General features: G+C 36.4%; 2 protein-coding genes across 2 annotated transcripts; one reads left to right on the top strand and one right to left on the bottom strand.

The window, feature by feature from the left end:
• Positions 1 to 6,223: 6,223 nt before the first annotated feature.
• Positions 6,224 to 12,967, top strand: alg12 (ALG12 alpha-1,6-mannosyltransferase). Its single transcript, XM_082167437.1, has 9 exons — positions 6,224 to 6,412; positions 7,020 to 7,152; positions 7,232 to 7,405; positions 8,710 to 8,904; positions 9,055 to 9,159; positions 9,818 to 10,040; positions 12,238 to 12,407; positions 12,492 to 12,567; positions 12,654 to 12,967. The coding sequence occupies exons 1-9, from the start codon at positions 6,251 to 6,253 to the stop codon at positions 12,889 to 12,891; spliced, it is 1,476 nt and encodes a 491-aa protein (XP_082023563.1). The 5' UTR covers positions 6,224 to 6,250; the 3' UTR covers positions 12,892 to 12,967.
• Positions 12,968 to 14,054: 1,087 nt separating this feature from the next.
• zbed4 (zinc finger, BED-type containing 4) lies at positions 14,055 to 22,077 on the bottom strand. Its single transcript, XM_082167378.1, has 2 exons — positions 21,923 to 22,077; positions 14,055 to 18,501 (listed from the first exon to the last, which is right to left on the bottom strand). The coding sequence occupies exon 2, from the start codon at positions 18,304 to 18,306 to the stop codon at positions 14,542 to 14,544; it is 3,765 nt and encodes a 1,254-aa protein (XP_082023504.1). The 5' UTR covers positions 18,307 to 18,501; positions 21,923 to 22,077; the 3' UTR covers positions 14,055 to 14,541.
• Between the last annotated feature and the right edge of the window lie 143 nt (positions 22,078 to 22,220).

Genomic DNA, 22,220 nt, shown 5'->3' with positions numbered 1-22,220 from the left:
GGTAACATTGTGTCTTTATCTAATTGGAGAGTTTTCCTGCCCATCAACGTACGAGCCAATGAACAGCCTCCACGCTCAATCGTATCCGACTGCGTCAAGCACGCAGCACTGCAAACCACGCCCCTACAAGTTACGCCCCTTTCAACGAAACAACCAATTAGGGAATCGCTGATGTCGTCACTTGCGTCACTTGCATAGGTCACTTGTACCGCTCTTCTTCTACTTACATTTCCTCGCTTTTTTTCCCTTTCACTTTCGCCGTCTAGCGTTAAGACTGTATGACTGTTTTAAGCAGAAAGAGCTGGAGATGTAGCCTAATATTGTGAATTGTGATGCAGCCTTAAATCATAACCACACAATGACATCACTCTTTTCTCTATAACTTTACAAGTATTGAACTTATCTGAATTGACCAATGACACAATGACACTACTGAAATGAACTGAATTCTGTTTGCATCATTTAATCATTATTTTCCTGTTTGTCACTGTAAAGCTGCTTTGAAACAACCTGTATTATATAAAGTGCTAGCCTATATTAGAGGTGAGTTGACTATAAAATACAACCAAATTATGTATTCAACCTGCCATGTTCAACAATACATTTGAAAATCGATTAAGAAAACTGTAATTCCTTCTAAAAGAACATGTCTGAAGCTATAACTTACCTATATTTCTTAAACTAAGCTTATATGAATTGACATTAAGCCACTTTAGAGCAAGTATTTATGAATTTATTATACATACTAATATATTTTTATTTATATTATATTATAATTTATAAACGTAAAAGTTAAGTTTTAACATCAATTAATGCACTTAACTAACACAAACCGTTGACCAAGATTAATAATTCTGTTAAACGTGTTTGTTCATTGTTAATTCATGACACCTAATAAAGTAACTTAACAAATGTAACCTTATTGTAAAATGTTATGTTTTTTAAGGTTGAGCTGTGAAGCTTAAAACAAGAAGTCAAAGACCTCATTGTGCCTTATTTTTTTTTGAAGGTAAAACATGAATGTAGCTTACTACTTTGATACTTACCTTTACTTTTATGTTTGACCTTTTAAACTTTTTTTAACTGTTGATATGTTTGATGTTTAAAAAAAAAAAGAGACCAATATGTAGCCTATGTGTAATAATATTCATACATTTCAAGGGGAATCGGATATATGTGTTTAGATGTAGGTCAGATGTTCAGATATCAGATATATCTGATTAAAATCACGCTGATTGTTGTGTTTACACGTGTGCAACAAATTCCAAAGATGTAAGTAAAGATTTTTTTGTGCCAGTGTAAACACAGCTTAACACCTGAACCAGCGAATTAAGCTCTTCAGGATCAGAAATCTATCTGATATCTGAACATCTGACCTACATCTAAACACATATATATGATTCCCCTTGAAATTCCAAGCTATCACAAGGCGAGGATAGCACTTTTGCCCACAAAGATTGCTTTTTAATGTATTATGAAGCAGACGTGCCTTTATACTGTAACTTTATGGTAAGAGATTGTGCAAACACAACATTCAGGAGAAACTTGTTTTCAACCTCTGCCCTGTGAGTTGTACAAATAACACAGCTTTGGTACTGAAAGGCAGTTGGTGGTTGCCAATTTAAGTCAATGCCATATTATTGTTTAGGAAACCCCTGTTTCGTATTGGGAAATTACGTTAAATGAAAATGGTTATAATTGCATAAACATTTTCAGCAAATGACGGTTACATACCTTTAGATCCAGACCAGAATACTCTGTCCATGGTCCAGGAACCAGTCGGATGGTGTCCCACAGCCTTGGTAATGTTACAAATCAGTGTCAAAAACATACAAAAGATGTAAAATACTGTATGCAACCAAATTAATTCTGAAAACATTTTTAGAGCTGTTTTAGAATTGAAAAAAAGAAAACAGATATATATTGAACACCTTGCTTTCAACAACCGATCATGATGGAAAAATAGTGATTACTTGTATTGAAAAGTCAGGGAAAATGACTGCCAAACATTCATGTCTGATGAACAGTGCAAGTCAGGGGAACATGACCGCTTAATAACAAGAGTTTAAACAGTGTTGACAAGCCAGGGGAACATGCGAGTGTTAGGATGATTCAATAAGGCTCAGGTCCAAAGCCTTGTGCCTGCATCAAATGTAGGGAGTCAAGGAAGAAAATGTCTATCTTTTGTGCCTTCATAACCTACAGAGAGAGCAGCCCAAGCAATGAGTTTGACACCAGCAACAAATGTTTGCAAATATTCATATCCATCACTTACACAAAGAAGATAATGTCCTGTAAAAGATAAGGTCATATTTGAATTTGAAATTGTATTGTATAGATATATCTTATATGAAAGCACTTACTGGAAGACTACTCAAAGGGTCACAGCATAAAGGCTGGACTTCTCTGCTTCTGTATCATTGCCTTCTCAAGTCTCAAGCAAGCACCTATAGATGGTGAGAGATTCCCCACATTTCCCAAAAAAAAAAAAAACTCTACAAGTTAATGTACACAACATACTCATACTCATTGCTCACCATATAATCCATTTCCTTTCTTTTCCCCAATGTAATGAGATCCTCTCTTGTCAAGCATGACCATCTTTCACTGATTTCACACTCATCCAGAACATAGTTCACCCAAACATCAAAACAATTTTTGTAAACATGAAGTCAAACACAACCCAACAGTTAAAAAGTGAAAAAACTGATAAGTTGCAAAACATAATTGTTTAAAAGGGCTTGCACATATTTGTGCATCCAGTCACTGCATCCAGAAGCCAAAGTTACTGCATTCACAGACAAGTAGAACTCATAACTAATATTACTGTACTTTTAAAACTCTTAGCAATGTGGATAGCCTAGTCAACCTTTTAGATACATACAATTCTGGGTTATTTAGTGGAACAGTGGCTTTGAATGCTCACACCCATTTTTGGATAAACTGCAAGAAAAAGTAAATAAGTGTTCTGTATTGTCACATTTAACAAAAATGGGATAGAATATCAAACCGATTATGAAATAAACACCTAAAATTGCCTTCCCAGAACAGTCAACGGTCAGGTCCCCTTGACAAACTATATTGAAGTCCTCCATGATTTATTTGCTCATTGTGGTGGTGTAAGTTCATCTTTTGTCTGATGAGAAGTATCATACAGCACATAAAGCTCAGCAGAACCCGTTGAATCAGAATCAGGTGGGTCTTTTTTCAACATTAACCATGGTAAATTGACATGAAGTTTAACTTTTCCAGGGTAGCATCAGCTAATTCAGGATCACGTAAGTTGGTATGTGTAACTAATCCCTGTGCACAACATTTGGGAAATGTTTAAATGACAACAACATACCTGCATAATCTTGTGGGCTTTTTGGTCTAATGTTGAATTTTACATTCAGAGTTCATAAACCCACAAGGAAACATAATCACGGCCCAACTACTTGGAAATAGGTACAACAACAAAAAACGGGGGTGCCAGTTTGGAAAGAAATTTAGAACACTGTAAAACATTTCTAACCTCCCCAACCTTGAGTTTCATTCATTCATTTGAAAGTCGTTCTTCTGTAATGTCAATATGTCCCTGCTCTTCCAAAAGCTTTTTTTAAACTGAGCTTGGAGTACTAGTGTTAAACACCAATTTTTTGGCTCTGGTTTGGGGACCAATCCGTGGAACCCATATATCATATACAGGTTCTCCGCAATGGATTCTCAGCATAGCCTGGAGGAGGGTTGACAAACAAAAACAAACAAGAAGAAAACAGTCGCTGAGAGTTCTTACAGTTGAAAGTGATTTTGTGTTTATTATATGAATAAATATTATTTTCCAAACATATACGGAATAGACACATTCATGTCTATAAATACATAACATTACACAATATAAACTGAAAACAGAACATGGAGAAAACCTTTGTACTCACTTTTCACAAGCCTTTTTTTCAAACTTGGCCATCAAAGTCTGAAGGAGGATCCTTAACTTCACTCTCTGAAATACAGTTACCACATTTATCTCAAAATAAATATTATAATATATTGGTCATTGTAAAAGATGATCCCTTCTCACCTGCAAGAAATACCCTTTTTGTGTAAGTCCATAATGACAACAAGTGGATGATTACCAGAGTTTACACATGAAAAATTATAATCATGTACTGTCAATGCCTCAAAGTGAAGATAGCCATGAAGAACAGTGTCATGGTTTGGATATTTCCTCTGGTTTGCACTGCAGTGTGATTTAAGGTAAACACATTTGTAATATTCACGTTAAAATTTCACTATTTAGTTTGATTCACTATCCTTAAAATGTGCAAAACATAACTGACTAGAAAGATTCAGTGAAATGTTACTGCTACAATAATACAACATTTTAAGCAATTCAAATGAAATAAAAGAGAATGGTTTCAATTTAAGGAGAAAAGTCAAATCCAGTCAAATGAGGTTTATTTTAGTATGAAAGCATGAAAGGTATGATTGAAAACAAAAATAATATCAATCAAAAATGACCTGTATCAATAAAAAATTACATGTGAGCTTTGCAAACAAAAGGCAGAGGTGCAATGTTAACATTACATGGTCATCAAAACTGTGCATCCCATCGGCACATAATGATAATGGTAGAAATTTCCACATTGTTTACAATATGTTGAGAAAAAAAGAAAGTTAGAGTCATGCAGTATGGCTTTTCAATTGAAATACTTTTCAGATGTCATGCAATCCTATGTAATCTTCGCTTTTGTTAAATTACTCCAGCGGAGGGACGTTCTTAATGTAAATGATTAATATGACTTTAAATATCTTGAAAAATGTATCCATGAGTTATTTTATTGTTGGTGGCATGTTTATAATGATGAATTTAAACTGATTTATTTCAATAAAGAATGATCCCAATAAATAAATATTGGGATAAAATAGCTTCTCTTTCCTGCAAACGATACCATGAAGAATGTGAATATTTCATCAAGTCAAAAACAAAACAAAAGGTATAGCAGTTATCCATATTAATTTCAGTATCAGCAGACGCAAAACGCCATTAAAGGCAACAACTTTTAAAGTTAAAAAACGATAAAGGTTATGTAAACGATAAAAGCTCCTTGTGTTTTCTCGGTTTGATCGATTTGAACAACCATAAATGACGCAAAACATAGGCATTTTGAGTTTGTGTCATAAAAAAAAAAAAAAAAAAAATTCGTACTGATGTAGATGTTAAATGTGATTTCTGTTGGACTGAGAAAGAAATTGTTGTCCACTTATTTTTTAATTGCATTTATAGCTAAATGTTTTGGATAGATTTGTTTCCTTTGTAAATGCTATAGGCATGAACGTTTACTTTTCTGAAAAAGGTGTATTTTTTATTTTTATTTTAATAGACAAAGATTATCACCAAATGTGGCCTTTGTCAATCTTGGTAATAATAATAATTTTGTTTTTATACTATGTGTTAGACTATTGTCATGTGTATTATTTGCAATATGATTGGCATTTAATTATAATAAAAAAAGATAGTGCTTCCTATGTAGAAAATCAGCAGAGACGTCATGTGCAAACAAGCTATTGGACAAAAACTCCGGCTTTGAGTGGTTTATAATTTAACCATCTCTGATTCGCCATTGCGTTCAAGAAATCAACAGACGTGTCTGTGATTGGCTAAATTGTTCAACGCTGCAACACACACACACACACACACACACACACACACACACACACACACACACACACACACACACACACACACACACACACACACACACACACACTTCAAACGTTTTTACTTACTTGAAACAATATTATTGTTTTTAATAAATATTATATATTTTTAAATAGGTAACAGCTTAAAAAAATGCGTTTTCTATGTGGGTGTGTGCAATTTACGTTGGAGAACAAAAACTACAATTACCATCAACTTAAATGTTTGCCACAGACCTTATTTTACTCATAAATTGAAAAAAGAAAAGAGAAAAAAAACATTATAAAAATCCATAGGAAAATCTCGAGGCAAATTAGTCTTTCGGGATTTTCACTCTATTTACAACTGACTAATGAAATTGTCTAACCTTAATATGCACTGAATTGAATACAAAAACAAAGAGTAAAATTTATATTTAGATCCAACATACCGGATCAATCACAGAAAACTTTCGGTCTGCTATAAGCCCCGCCCATTTCAGAATTTGCTTTGCTGTCACAATTCTATTCTACCCACTCATTTCTAAAGCTCAGACGTCTGCGCACGCGCTGAAGGACGTGTATACGCGCTATGATGGCGCGGAAGGAAGCGGTGAATGAGCATCGTCTTCTAATTTTTATGATCGGTGTTGTATTTCTACATTTGTTTACCTGTCCCTACACTAAAGTTGAAGAAAGTTTTAATTTACAAGCAATTCACGATGTTCTGTATCACGGATTTGAATTTGAAAAGGTAAGCTCATATCAAAAGTGACGTTTTTTTTCTGGGTTGTATTCTGTTTGATAAGTTTTGTTTTAGAGCGTGAAACTCAAGACGCTCGTGATTTTTGATTACATGTAATTGTAAGATTACAGATGGATTTTGAACAGTTTAGTGAAAGAGTTCCGTGAAAAGTACTATGGAGGAAGGCTAGCCTACATGGTACTATCTGATTCCATATGTGTACAGTGTACGTTATTTGAAAATAAAATGGTATTACAGTGGAACATGTCCAGAGACTTGTTTGTATACATGTCCAAATAACTATTGCAGTGTAGTATATTGACAATTCAATGTTGTTTAACATTAGACTTATTTGACCCACATGAGGACTAAAGTTATGTCCAAAATGACACAACTTTATACTTTCCTCATGTGGGTGGGTCATAAGTATATTTGGATAGTTTTTTATTTGGATATAATACAAACAAATACTACTACATTCAACACTTTTTTTTTTCAGTGTGATGTTGAATGCACTACTCACTCTATTTATGAAAAATGGTGTAGAATAGTGCATAAGTACGTGAATTTGGATGTGCATCAAGTCTCTATTAATTCCTTATTACGGTTTCTCCAGTATGATCATCATGAGTTTCCTGGTGTGGTTCCACGGACGTTTCTTGGACCCCTGTTCATATCAGCACTTAGTGCACCAATGAAGTGTGTGCTTGCCCTCCTGCAAGCACCAAAGTTTTACACTCAAATCCTAGGTATATCTGATATCACAATTTGTAGCTTAACATTGTTTTTGTTTCAGTTTCATCAACTTTGTTGTTCTCTGTTCCGCAGTGCGAGGAGTTCTTGGACTATGTGTGATTCTGTCACTATGGCAGATGCAGAGAGAGGTCCGGAGGCAGTTTGGGTCAATGGTGGCCAGTCTATTCTGTTTCATCTGCGCTACTCAGTTCCATCTGATGTTTTACAGTTCCAGAACCCTCCCAAATGTGATCGCTTTGCCTTTAGGTACAGTCTGCATATAACACAGCCAGTAAATAGGGCTCTTGGGTAGAGTTTGGCCAATATCATGGAGCAATATTTAGAGTTTTCTAGGAGCCATTTCATTCTTTTGTTTAAAAAACAAAGCTAAAGCAACATGACTTCATATAACACATTTGTGTTTACTACTAATTGCGTGAATTGTCATCGTCCTTCGTTAGGCTTTGAGTACAATATTTATATTATGATTAATAGACAGTAATTGTTTGTTAAAGGGATAGTTCACCCAAAAATGAAAATTAGCCCATGATTTACTCACCCTTAAGTCATTCTAGGTGTATATGACATTCTTCTTTCAGACGAATACAATCAGAGTTATATTAAAAATGTCCTGGCTCTTCCAAGCTTTATAATGGCAGAGAATGGCTGTTTCTGTTTTGAAGTCCATAAAAGTACATCTATCAATCATAAAAGTGCTCCACACGGCTCAGGGGGTTTAATAAAGGCCTTCTGAAGTGAAGCGATGAGTTTGTGTAAGAAAATATCTAGATTTAAAACTTTATAAAGTAAAATAACTAGCTTCCGGCCAAACAAACATACAGATTCGACTTAAGTCTAAGCGCAACTTATGCAAGTAATGCAACGTACTGCTGATATTTACGCTACGCCATGATGCACTACACTACTTCTGACGTCATAAGTTGCGCTTTAGGTGTAAGTAAACTGCGTTTGGCCATTTGGCTGAAAGCTAGAATTTTACTTTGTAACATGTTAATATTAATTTTTTTCTCACACAATCACATCGCTTCACTTCAGAAGGCCTTAATTAACTCCCCGGAGCCGTGTGGAGCACTTTTATGATGGACGGATGCACTTTTATGATGGATAGATGCATTTTTATGGACTTCAAAACAGAAACAGCCATTCACTGCCATTTTAAAGCTTGGAAGAGCCAAGACACTTTTTAATAGAACTCCGTTGTGTTCGTCTGAAAGAAGAAAGTCATATACTCCTAGGATGACTTTAGGGTGAGTAAATCATGGGCTAATTTTCATTTTTAGGTGAACTATCCCTTTAAGGTAATCGACTGAGCTTATCAATTAATGTGTTGCGATAATGAGCACTGCTTATATCGTCATCTAAATCTGAATATTTATATTCTTCACTCTAGAAATATGGTTGTCAATCCCAGACCTTTGCAGTATGTGGCTAAAACAACACCATAAGAATCATATTCATTATTGTAACAACATCTTTTTCTATTCATATGTGTGCATTATTCTGCATTTTAAGCATACCAAAGTTTCTCCAAATTGTGTTTTATTGAATAGCTCTGCTGGCGTTCACATCTTGGCTGGCCCAGAGACACGGTTCCTTCATTTGGCTCTCTGCTTTGGCCATCATTGTGTTCCGCTCTGAATTGTGTCTCCTCTTTGGCCTGATGTTGTTGATGTCACTCCTGAGCAGGAAACTCCATTTTCTGCAGCTGCTTTACCATGCCATACCTGCTGGTGTTTTATCTTTGGGTCAGTGACGCATAAATTCGGTTAATTCTATCAATATTTTGTCTACTTTTTAGTAGCCTACACACTAAATTTAGACTTTTCTATGGTCGGATGTTGTATTTCTCATCAAAGCGTGGACACAGACTAAAGTGTGTTTGATTTCTTTTGTAGGTCTCACTGTCATGGTTGACACAGTTTTCTGGAATAAGCTGCTCTGGCCTGAGGGTCAGGTACTGTGGTACAACACGGTTATGAATAAAAGCTCCAACTGGGGAATATCCTTTTGCAAACTTCAGCATGGAGCAACGTGAGATTGTCACCATTTACCCAGAATGTTCATTTTTGGGCCAACTAACCCTTGTGAAAAATAAATATACTAAAATGCATTTGAAATACATTTATTTAATGCTTGCAATTGTACTTTTGGTATACTAAATTGGTATACTTAAAGTCTGCTAAATTGGAACAACTAATTTTGTACTTAATGCACTTTAGTTATACTGAAATAGTACTGAGGTCCAACTTAAGCTATACTTAAGTATATTTGACTGTGCTAAAGTGGAACTGTTGCAATTATACTTTAGGTACACGTTAAATATCTTGCATTTAAAGACTGATGTTATACAAAGTCAGAGATCATACTATCCTTACTAATAGTGACATTAAGCACATTTTAGGCTTAATATTAAGAAATGTGCATTGTGCAATAAATAAGTTCTCCAAATAAAGTTTAATTACAATATTTATATCAGTAAGTCTCAAGCGATATGTCAGTAAATATGTTAATGGATTTGTAGTATACTTAGTATGAAATAAATGCTTTTTGGTATAGGTTTTTTCCACTAGGGTAATATTTCACAAAAAAAAAATATATATATATATATATTTTCTGTCTTTTTAAAAAATATTTCCTTGACTTCTTCTGTGCCTCAAACTTTCCCTTTTCTGTGGTACTTTTACTCTGCTCTCCCTCGAGCTCTTGGCAGCACAATACTTTTCATCCCACTCGGCCTATTGGACAGACGGACAAGAAAACTGCTCATCGTAACCGTAGGCTTCATTCTGCTGTACTCTTTTCTGCCCCACAAGGAGCTCCGCTTTATCATCTACACCTTCCCCGTGTTCAACATGATTGCTGCCTGCGGTTGTTCGTTCATGTAAGCTGAACATGTTTTGACAGTAGCTGTTAAGGGGGTCATGAACTGGAGAATAAATGTTCTTGATAATTACACATTTAAGTGGTTACTCTACAATAAAACAAACTGCAATTTTCAGAACTCGAAACTAACTCTCCAGTTTAAAATTTGAATTATCCTTTTCTACCCTCCTGAAACGCATGGATAGGAAATCGGGAGATTATTCTCAACATGTTTTTTTCAAAATATCTTTTATTGAAAGATGATAGTGCCAAGTATTTTGTTTTCTGAGGCAACACTGCTAAGTATATTTATTTTTTGAGGATGGACAATGATAATTTTTACAAATATTGTACCATTTTCGTAGTGCAAAAAAACGTAACTTTATACGCTAACCTTGAGAAACATTATACAAATCTGAAACTGCATTTCATGACCCCATTAAAGTGCATTTGTTTCACAGTCATTCAATTCAGTTTTACTTATAGTGCTCTGTACATCACATATAGTATCAAAGCAGCTTCACAGGGAAAAGAATAATGAAAAGAAAAGTCTCTTTCTTGCACTTAAAGGTTGTATCATTGATTTCAGGCCCAACAATTTTTTTTATCACGTTCATCTAATCTTTCCTAAGCCGTGCACAAAACCTCACTACACCCACCCCCTGTCGTTGATTGGTTGGAACACTATTTGTTTTGGTTTTGAGTGGTTGGTGAAACCAATTGTTTTTGTGTGCAGATCTCAGAGCCTAGGCTGCCTACAGAGACGCGTTTTTTTTGACGGCATGCTTATGGGGCGGGCAGCTAGCGGATCGTTAGGAAAGATTAGATGAATGTGATAATTTTTTGGGGGGCCTGAAATCACTGATACAACCTTTAATACGACATGCGTATGGCTTCACATAACCACCACTTTGAGTTTCGCTCGCATTTAGAATCAATGAAGTGTCTGTATTGCCATCATGATGATCCGGTGACAGTGCTATTTTAATTTAGAATCTGATTTCAAAAGGATCATTGTAGATGGAGCAGATCCAATCATGCTGTCATTAAAAACTAGGAGATTCCTCTTCTGATCATGCACAAAAAAGTGAGATCCGTAAAAAAACCTGTTGCATTACTCCTATGCACCTCGTAAAGATGACAATAAAATAGACGTTTTGGACGTTTGGTAATACTTTACAATAAGGCTTCATTTATTAACATTAGTTAACTGCATTAGTTACATTAACTAAGAATGAACAATACTTCTACAGCATTTGTTAATCTTAGTTAATATCAACATTTACTAATACATTATTAAAATCAAAAGTTGTATTTGTTAACATTAGTTAATGCACTGAACTAACTCGAAGAAACAATGAACAATTACATTTTTATTAACTAATGTTAACAACAATGAATAAATACTGTAACAAGTGTATTGCTCATTGTTTGTTAATTTTAGTTAATACATTAATGTTAACCAATGATACCTTATTGTAAAGTGTAACTGTTAGTTTTTTTTCTTCTGTCACAAAGCATTTGAAATTATCCATCAGTGTTTCTTTCATTCATCAGTGTTTTTTATATTTCAGTAAATGAAGTACGCAAGTAAGTTTTTACTTTTACTTGATATTCTTTTTAGATTAGGCTGTTTTGCTCTTATTGGTCCTGCGCTGCTTATTTTCAATAAATATGCCTGTATTGGCAAATTATGATATAGTGACGTTTCATGCATTACAGGATAGTCTAAGGTGCAATGAATATGTATATGATGCCAAGACAGCAGTATGCAAATATATGCTGTATTTATTAGTATCAGATTTGACTCTTATTATTATTATCAGATTTTAATAATATTAGGTCTTGTAAATGAATAGCTCTAATACTGTTTATATCACCACCATCTGGCTACTTGCTTAGCACACCAACAATAGAAATGTATTGAAAAAAGTTAAATTTGTTCTTGAAACCCAGTTTTACAGGAAGCTCTGGTAGAGATAGAGTAGCAGAATTCATGAGCATGAGAAGTGAGACCAGATCATTGGTTGCAATCTTTTTTTTTTCCCTTTCCTTGCCCATGTGATTAAAACCAAATCTGAGACATTTAAACAGCTGCCTTGCTGTACTTAATGTGTTATAATTAGCAGACCCTCTTCTTTTGGAATGTTTAATATTCAACCCTACAGTATTTCATTTGAACAAATGTTTGTACTTTCTCTTTTGTTTTGTTACAGTTTGAAAAACTACCACAAGTCATGGATGTATAAAATTGGCTCCATAGTTGTGGTAGGACATTTGATGTTAAATGGAGTATACACAAGTGTTTCTCTGTATGTTTCCCATCACAACTACCCAGGAGGGAAAGCAATGCAGGAGCTACATAGATTAAAGCCAGCAACAGCAAGTAAGTTGATTTTGATTGCTCATTTAATATTGAATTATTATTGCAATCCAAGCAATCTCATTAAGTTGCATACTTGCCACACAGATGTGTCATTACACATCGATGTACTTGCTGCACAAACGGGAGTCTCACGGTTTCTGGAGCTAAATAGTAACTGGAGGTGTGTGACCATCAAACTATCAAATATAATTTGATAATTATGTGCAATGAGTGATTTGTCAATGTTTTTTCCCTTTAATTTCCTAGATATGACAAAAATGAGGATTTGACCTTTGAAGATCCAGTTATGAAAACGTATACACACCTGTTAATGGAAGCGAATGCAACCAAGATATTGCTGCTCAAAGACTCTCACAGCCCTTTGGTCTTCATCCCAGGATACCAAAGCCTTGCATTTGAGATGTCCCACTTTCCACCTCTCAGAATCAAGCTAAATGACAAACTTGTGTTTCTAGAAAGACATTTAAATAATGAACCTAGATAACGAAAGCTTTGGAGTGAAATTGACAAATAAACTGAATAAAATGTTTCCAAAAGACCAATAAATGTTTACAAAAGTGGTTATGAATTCTGTTGCTAGTCTGTTTTACTGAGGGGAACATTCCTGAGTTTATTGTAAGTGTAGTTTAACACTCTTCACTGTGGTTTAATTTCATATACACATTTTTAACTGCCCTAAAAAAGGGTTTTCTGATATTTATTGAGGCTGCTCAAGCAGGTTTTTGCAATGGCAGTTATCTGCTCAAAATGTTTTGTTTTTTTTAACATGCAATTACTATGCCTCCCAGTGGTTTGTCTCAACTGTATCTTTTGCATGAATGATAATGTAAATCTGGATGCATAAATACACTTATAGGGATAGTTCCCCATTTTAATTTTTTTTGTCATGTACTCGCGTCTTTCCAAACATGCATTAATTTCTTCTGCAGAACACAAAAGATATTTATAATAATGTTAGTCACAAAACCATTTTGGAGACCATTTACATCCACTGAATGGACAAAATATATATATATTTTTAATGTTTCACAGAAGAATGAAAGTCATACAGATTTTTCAGTCAGACTGTCCTCCTCAACAAAGGCCAAAATAATATACCCCTTTCCCCCCCCTATTACACTGCCACATTTTTTTCCAGTTTGGATTAGAATTAGAATAGATTAAGCAAGATCATTCAAATTTGGAAAATATCTGCATCCGGTGACAATAAAGACAAGAAGAAAAATAACATGACCTGAAACAATAACAAATTTAAAAGCAACATGGTTTCAAAGTGTAAAGTTTTATTTACAAATTACCACAAAAAAAAAAAAAAAAAACTAAATTATTCCAGTTTGATTTTTTTCCTCTATCAAATTATATTTTGGAAATTATTTATAAAATGTACAGTACACTTCCTTGATGTCCCATAATTTAACCCTTTAGATTTATATAAAAAAAGATTTGTGCTTGAGACAAATTTTCTAATAGATTTCAACCTGAAAGTACAGCATTATGTACATTTTTTAACAAATACAAACAAAACGATCATCAGCAAAAAAAACTAAAAATGATAAAAAAAACTAAACAAAAAAAAACTAATTATAACAGTACCATGAGCCACAACAATCACAATAAAAGAATTAAATAAAATACATTTAAAACATCTCTCAGTCACAGCATTTATTTTGGGTCATGTATTTATATAAAAACAGTATTCAGCATGTAGTTTCAATTTTATAAAATCATTAAAATCAGAAGACTACGACTTGCTTTTGCACATCAATTAATATTTACAGCATGTTGACCTGAAGTAGTTTGTATAAGGCACAAGGAGAGAGAAGACAAAGATACATTTTATAAAATAAAAAGAATCAGTACAGCAACAAACAATAGCTACCCCTATAACTAAATAACCCTCCCTCCCTGAAAACACTTTTCACCAGGAATAAGACTCCAGTTATCAAGTGTACTCAACAGTAGTACTCAAAGCAGTCTTTTATTCAGTTAAATATTCAGATGCTCTTGTGTATTGAATATGAACCGCAGTAAAATGAATTGTGGTTAATTAGGCCTTCTCAGAAAAGTTACTCGAGTGGTCATCAGAGTTCAGCAGAGTCTAAGAAACATCCTTGCAAATATAAATACATGATCATCAGTACTGAAAATATATCAAAGGAAGGTTGACCTTTAAAAATAGAAGTCCTTCTAGATTTTCTAGCAATGGTCTGGACTGATTCAGAGCACAGTTGACGCTTGATGTGCTAAAAAGTGTGTCTGCTGGTACAATGCTGGGTGGACAACCCACATAGCGTACAGCTACTTTGGCAAGGTCAGGCCACAGTAACTTCTTCATGTTCCAATAATCCAGAGGATCACAACTCTGGTCAAGAATGTCTTCCTCCAAATACTCCAGCACAGCAAGCTCCAATGATTTTGGTCTCTCCTCTTGCTTGATTTTTTGTCTAATGTCATCCATAAGAGCCCAGAGATTCTCTTTGTTTGAGGCCAAGCTGTTTGATGAAGCTGGTATTTCACTACATCCATTTGACAGTGGTGGCTTAGTCTCCACAGAATTAGATGCAGACACCTCGAGCTCTTGTATGAGGTCATGCTTACACTGCTCTGCTTCTTCCTCAGTAAAGAGGGAGGTCTTATACCTCGGGTCCAACATGGTTGCCCATATGTACCTGGGGTCATGAAGTGTAGGGGACATTCTAGTCACCATTGCCTCCTTTAAAGACTTCAGCATATTATCAATACCCATTGTCTCATCAAAAAGCATATCTATCTTTCGGTTGAGTATGTGAATGAGTGGAATGACCTGACCTAGTGTTGCAGTGCGATTGCTCATCTCCCTGCAGGCTACCTCAAAAGGCTTAAGAGCATTGCAGACCGATTGCATGACTTCCCACTGGTCACAGCTTATCAGTTCCCTGAAATTGCACTCTATTGACATCTCATCAATGGCTTTCTTTTGCTCTACTAATCGCTCAAGCATGAAGTATGATGTTTTCCACTTAGAGGGAACATCCTGAGCCAGCTGGTTTTCAGGTAACTGATAAGCTTTTTGCAGCTCTGCCAACTTCTCCTTTGCTTTAGCAGAACGATGCACTCTTTCACAGATTTTTCGGGCAATACTAAGCAAGTTCTGAACCATCCTCTGACTTTTTATGGCTTCGTTAACAATGAGGTCTATGTTATGACCAAAACACTGCATGGTGGTGTGGTCACTGCTCTCTAGTATGCTTCCAATAGTTTGATTATCTGTTACAGTAAATCCAATTTTAAGGCCTGAGGAACCAATCCAGGTGTCCCAAAGGTATTCAAGCTGCTTCTGTATATTCAGCATATTGTAGTCACAGTCAATTGAGGAAACACCAAGGAGGGCCGAGCAGTGGAAATCTTGACCCTGAGGCAGAACTTGAGACTCAAATGTTACCCAGTGGGCTGTAAGAATTAAGTACTCTTGAGTTTGGCTGCTCACCCAAACACTTGTTGTGAAATGGATGATTCCACCTTCGGCCTCCTTTAGGTGGGTCAGAACTACTTCTTTCACGCTTTCATACATTTCTGGGATTGCAGTGCTGGTGAAGTAGGATGAGGAAGGTAAAGAATACTGTGGTTGGAGGTATTCCAGTAACCGGTTCAGGCCAAGATTTTCCACTACAGTTGATGGCTGAAGATCCAGTGCAAGCATTTCTGCAATGAGTTTGGTAATTTTTTTGGCAGCTGGGTGGCATTCACTGAACTTTTCTGCATTCTCCCCATAAGTAGAAATGTCCATGAGCTCCTGCTTAACTTGAATTTCAGCAGATGACACATCACCTGAGATATTACTATTATTTTCAAGCACATGCCCATGAAATCTCTGCATGTGCCTAAATAAGCAACTAGTGCCTAAATTGGTTGTCTTTTTGCCCCTGCTAATTGTGCGGCTACAGTGCAAACAGACCACCTTTGTTGGGTCCGCAGTGGAAATAGAAAAGTGATTCCATAGCTTTGAAGTCTTTTTACTGAAAACAGGCAGGGTGTGTGGTTTGTTTTCAACAACAGGGCTGTCCGTTGCATTTGTCGTCATGTCATCCTCTGCAGGAGGAGTTGAATGAGGTGACCGAGGCGAGGAAAATTTGTCACTTGTGCTTTTTTGGGTTTTGAGAACATCAGGATGCCGTCGCATCAAATGTCTCATTAAACAGCTTGTGCCAAAGTCCCCTCGTTTACCACGGCTTATCACACAGGGACAATATCGACACAAAGCTTTGAGTTGGTCAACAGGAGAGACAATGAAATGATGCCATACTTCTGATTTCACCCGTTTCATTATTTTCTTGTTTTGTTGAAAAACTGAGCTCTGATCTTGGGATACGCTGTGCCCCTCAGTGTGTTCCTCTGGAGAAGATGACATAGGTACATTTTCCCCTTTCAGTCTAAAAGATGCATCAAGTGAGGACTCTAGTCCAGATTGATATGTAGAATCATTTGCCTCATCTTCAAGAGTCATGTGCTCACTGTCATCATTGGGCACTTCATCTGATATGGTATCAGGGCGATGTGAGATACAGAGGAATTCCTTTTTGACCTCTGTGGAGTCCTGTGTGCGAGACAGCAATGTTGGCGGAGTGGTGTAAGGCGGAGGAATGCTTGAGCCCTGTCCGTTTTCTTCAATTACTATGTCTCGATGGGCCCGCCACATGTGGCGAATAAGGCAGCTCGTCCCCAAGTCTTTCCCATTTTTGCCACGACTGAACTCATTCATGCAGTGAATACACACTGCTTTTGAGCTGTCAGCAGGGGATAAATAAAAGTGTTTCCACACTGCTGAGCGTCGCCGAGAACTTGAGCTCTTAGGGGCTGATCCAGGGCATTCAGTCAACAAGTCTGTGGCATCGTCATTATGGTTGTTAAAGGAATGTGGGGAAGGAACTGCACTAGAGTCACTCTTGACACTCTTTTCTGCTTTTGGTTTGACCTTTTGTAAAGAGTCTTTGGACACGATGTCTGTGGCCTCAGCTAGACTGGAGGACAGTGGAGTATGGTTGTCTGTAGGTTGCTTGATGCTTACAGACAGGTCTCCATTGTTTGGTGATATATTGGGAGGTATTAAAGATGAGGAATTGGACAAATTATTTAATGAATCACCATCTTGCAGAAGAACAGTGGGATGAGCCCTTCGGACATGCCTCATTAAACAACTAGTACTGAGGTCTTTCTCATTTTTACCCCTGCTGAACTCTTTCATACAGTACATACAGATTGCTTTGGTACTATCACGTGGTGATATGAAAAAATGGTTCCAAGCAGGAGATTTTTTTCTAGGGTTAAGGGGACTTCTTATGGATGATAGAAGGCTTTGTGTGACAGCATCCATTGCGACGTCATAAAGAGTACTTGAGTACCCACTGAACAAGTTACCATAATCGTCGTCATAACTTCTAGTGGCAAAGGGGCCAAAGGCCCCATCAAATGATAACTTTTCATCATCCTGAGAGATTTCACCTGTTTCATTTGGTTCAGCTTTGATACATACACTTGTTTCAATTTCTGAATTATTTATTTCAATGTTCTGGCTCTTATTTGAAATAGCTGGAGATGTTTGAGAGTCGTGCTTTTCACAAATTTCTGCTGGTGAATCCTCTGTTGAAAGCCCATCGACCTCAGAAGATCCATCTTCCTCTGCGCCCTCAAATGACAAAGACACCAAAGAAGAGTCTTTTACCAGTTTCTCAGAGGGACAGGTATGGGGTTTTGCTTCCAATGTCTCTTGAGGAGTAATTCTGTATGATTTGAACACATAACCATCTTTCCCTTCGATTTTTAAACAGGTACCTTTGGCCTCTATTCTCTTGTTATCTTTGGAGCCATTATGCTCGTGGCTTGCATCCTCAGTCTTCTGTGAGAGGCTGTCCTCTCCGTCCATTATTGCAGAAAGAATTTCTGCAGTGACAAAAAACCTCTCTATTCAAAGTAGCTTTTTAACTGTTCAAGTGTCATGGGTGTGGCTCTTCCTTCCATCCAGATGTTTACTTTAACATGTTATATCTGAGCCCAGATGCAACAGACATATTGACCTCCATTTAGGATAGTGTAAATCAGTTGTTTTCATTTGTAGAATCTGCAAAATTAGATAAGAGATAGAAAAACATTAAGACAACTAAAAATACAATTAAGAGTATTAAGTACTGTGTGATAAAACATGCTATACACATTGACAAAAACATTAAAAAAATAACTCGTAAGAGTAGTTTTTATGAATAGTTCAAAAGAACTATTCGTGGCCAGCACTACTGGTGCATAAATAAGTCACAATGATCATATTGCTTTGCACATCAATGCTTGTATCCCAACGTTATGTATTAAGGTATAATACATGAATGACCTGCCCAACATTGAAATGAATAGAGGCGGAACAAGTCAATGTTTTGCAGGTCACTAGTAAGTCTCGAGTCTTTGCATTCAAGTCACGAGTCAAGACAAGCACGTCCAAGTCAAGTTGCAAGTCCTCAACTTTAAGCTTCAAATCTTAAACAATTCATTAGTGCTGTTTGCCTAAATAAGTGTCTCAGTATTAATTACTTAAGTAAATTTATATTAATTTATACATTTTATTTCCCCCATCATTTCATGTTTCTTTTTACCCAATTAATGATCTGTATTATCTATTTTCATATTTAAAGTACCATATATGTTTTGTAAATGCCTGACAACCATGCCAGTTAAGCTTCATCTTCATGACTCTATCCACGGTTTCATTGTAAATGATTCTGTGTTTTTAACAAACCAGTTGAGTCAATGACTCGCTAATAAGATGTAAAACAGATAGCCTACTCATTTATCGCCACCACTGACAGGTCTACAGAATAGCCGTAGAGTCAAAGCTTCATTGGCATGATTGGCTGCATTTCCACTTGTCCGGCCAGTGCGAGCCAGGGCTAACAACAGGGCACACAACCCCACCATTCCACTGGCTGACTGAAAACTAGCTAGATCGCAAAATGAGCATGACAAAAGAGAACGTTTGGTCTTTACTTAAGGTACAATATGTACGATTTTTGTAATAAAATATTCAAAAACCACTTTCACAGTGTACTTACATTATCCCAAAAGTTCCCAAGGATTTGTAAATCCAGAGAAATTCCAGTTTTTAATAATGGCTAATCCCTGGTCATTGTCACCTATCAATGACGTAATATCCACGCTTTCCTCGGTTTCTGCTTGTAGAAACCATAGATAATACATTGGTTCCTCATTCCGTATGCATATCTATGATATCTCGCACACCGCTGTTGTGTCGTTCAGTCATCATGGTTCACGATTACAGTGCAGAAAATCGAAAAAAAAATTAAACACAGATCAACTTAGGCAAGCAGGCTTTGGGAAAAACTGAGAAATACAGGACTTTTACAGGTTTTTCCCCCAAATCAGTGGGTGTGACCTCGACGTCCGGGTTAGCGGTAGCATAAGCCATCAGGCAAGTGTTATTTAAATAAACTCCTGATGTACTTACAAACTTTCCAATGCCTCGTTTTATGAGTACAGAACCTATTTGTACTACTGTAGAAGTTTGGTACCATTCCGGGCATTATTGTGGGGTAATTTACGAGATACAACCTTGGATCCATTAGCGCCTACACTAAGCCATTCGGCTGATATCTCTAAATAAGCTCTAACTTTAATACACAATTATAATCATATTTGTTTTGTCTACGTTCTTTAAGCAGTCTTTGGGTATTTTCCATAAACATGTGTAGTTATTATCGCAATGATTAACATAAGTAGCCTTTATCATCGCATATATAATTATATTTCTGCCTCATACTGTGATCAGAATGGTCTGAAAGTGCATTTTGAGCTGTTTAAAATGTTCCATTTTGAGTGTATTTGACCATTAATAACCCACAAAAAATTGCTGATTTTGTCTCTTTTATATCAGAGGCAGCTTTAGTATGTGTGTGCGTGCGAAACCTGCTGAAATAAGAATTATGCACAATCCCGCGCCAAAACTCAGACCTGTCGAAGAGGAGAGCAAGAAAGCGCAGCTGGTATCGGTGTATCGATACTGAAGAAAGGAGAATTGGAATCGTTTCAGATATTTCAGTATCGACACATATCAAAATATTGATATTTTTGACAACACTAGTTTATAATGAAAGTTTTAGGTCTCACTAACAGAGACTGTCAGATTTTACATACATTTCTCCCAAAAGACGAAAGTGAGTGCAGATGCTTGATACTATTAAGAAATATCAGCAGTCTTAGAAAGCCTATCGTCGAGTCAGATTTGAGGATCGGAACTAACAGTTATACATATTAGCCTAACATTAACCCAACGAGCATATTGTCAGGTTTATGTTGTTATGTGGACCCTTATTTTGACATTCTGTTCTGTTTCCTTTAGTTCCTGTTTCCCCACTCTGTTTATTTTCAGTTTCATTGGATACTGACTATGTCCTGTTTGTTTCTATAGTTACATATTACTTTCACATGGCTAGTTTACTTTCCTTTGTTTTACCCCTGTTTATAGCACTGTGTTTCAGGTCATTTCACGTTTATGCATTGTGTGGTTTGCGCTATTCTCCTGCGTGTTCATTCAGACTTTTTGTATTATTAATAAGCTACTAATGTTTTGTTTTTAATCTCCTTTGTGGTTGCTGACCACATTGTAAAAATTATAAATAATAACAAAAAAATTGTGATAATATCGCGATGTTGAGCTACTCAAGGGAAATTCCTTCACCACAGCAGCCCTAAATTAACCTGCATGGTTTGCTATGGATGCCTAAACATCAGTAATGAATTATGCACTACACAGAGGAGGAAGCTATACTGTAATATTTCACACATACCTACTTTCTTGAATTGCTTTGAAACTATTACTATTCGAATGAATGTAAAGGATCTAATAAATAACGTTTACGCTTCCTGTCAGTTGTCACGATACATAAAGGTGTAAATAAACGAATAACCAAAATGTTACACTTGGGCAACCATATACTGTAATAATAATGACAATGCAATTATATGTACATATAGTTTTAATAATAAAAAAAATGTGTACAATTAATCTGAGGCGTTTCTATCGAGGAAGTTGCAGTGAAAGCTCGAGCTACTCACACGCTCTCGCGACCTGACGAGATGTATGCGCTAGCTCTAGCAACACATGCTAGCGGCTAGTGCATTAGCTCGCAGACAAAACAACAGGAAAACACTTCTCTCCTGCCATAACGATATAACCGACACGATTTATTTCCTTGTATTTCCTTATTATTTATTTAGTAAAAACGACTGCTTGGTGATTTAAAATGCCTACACTGAACCATTTAAAGACCTAGAATGAGGATATTTGACTTAGTGACAACTCAATGGTGTGGCTACGTTAGGCCACACAGGACATAACCTGATGAGGCAGAACCGGATCCTGGTCGCACAAAACAGAGAAGCTCGTCGAACTACCCGGATCACTGGATCTAAACCAGAATCATGCACGCGTCTAAGACGAAATAAAACACTCGATTAATGACATGCGTATCGCTTACCTTTGTGTCCTGAGGTTTACTTAAGTGAGTTTCGGCTGTGAAATGGTTAAGTAAAGCGTATGGTTGATCCAGTGTTGTAATTGAGTTGGCTGCTTTGTCTCCTGTGCCGTAAACAGTGCGCAGTAGTAGCGCCACACGGCGTCAGACGGAAGAAACTGGGGATCTCTGGCGTCATAGAGGCTTTCGATGTGGTGGGTGGGGTTTATAAAATAAAACTACAGTCATCTATTTATTCTATGGCTAATGAAAAGTCATCATCTTTTTAATACAATTACGAAGCGCTTTTTGCATGCCCCGT

This window comes from Leuciscus leuciscus, assembly GCF_965113295.1.
Source record: "Leuciscus leuciscus genome assembly, chromosome: 4".
NCBI lineage: Eukaryota > Metazoa > Chordata > Actinopteri > Cypriniformes > Leuciscidae > Leuciscus > Leuciscus leuciscus.
Note: the sequence above shows the minus strand (reverse complement) of the source record. Positions and strands in the feature narration are given on the sequence as shown.

Coding starts and splice junctions, on each gene's coding strand:
- alg12 (XM_082167437.1), top strand. CDS start 6,251: ATGATGGCGCGGAAGGAAGCGGTGAATGAGCATCGTCTTCTAATTTTT. Junction 6,413..7,019: donor ACGGATTTGAATTTGAAAAG/GTAAGCTCATAT, acceptor CGGTTTCTCCAG/TATGATCATCATGAGTTTCC. Junction 7,406..8,709: donor TGTGATCGCTTTGCCTTTAG/GTACAGTCTGCA, acceptor TTTATTGAATAG/CTCTGCTGGCGTTCACATCT.
- zbed4 (XM_082167378.1), bottom strand. CDS start 18,306: ATGGACGGAGAGGACAGCCTCTCACAGAAGACTGAGGATGCAAGCCAC.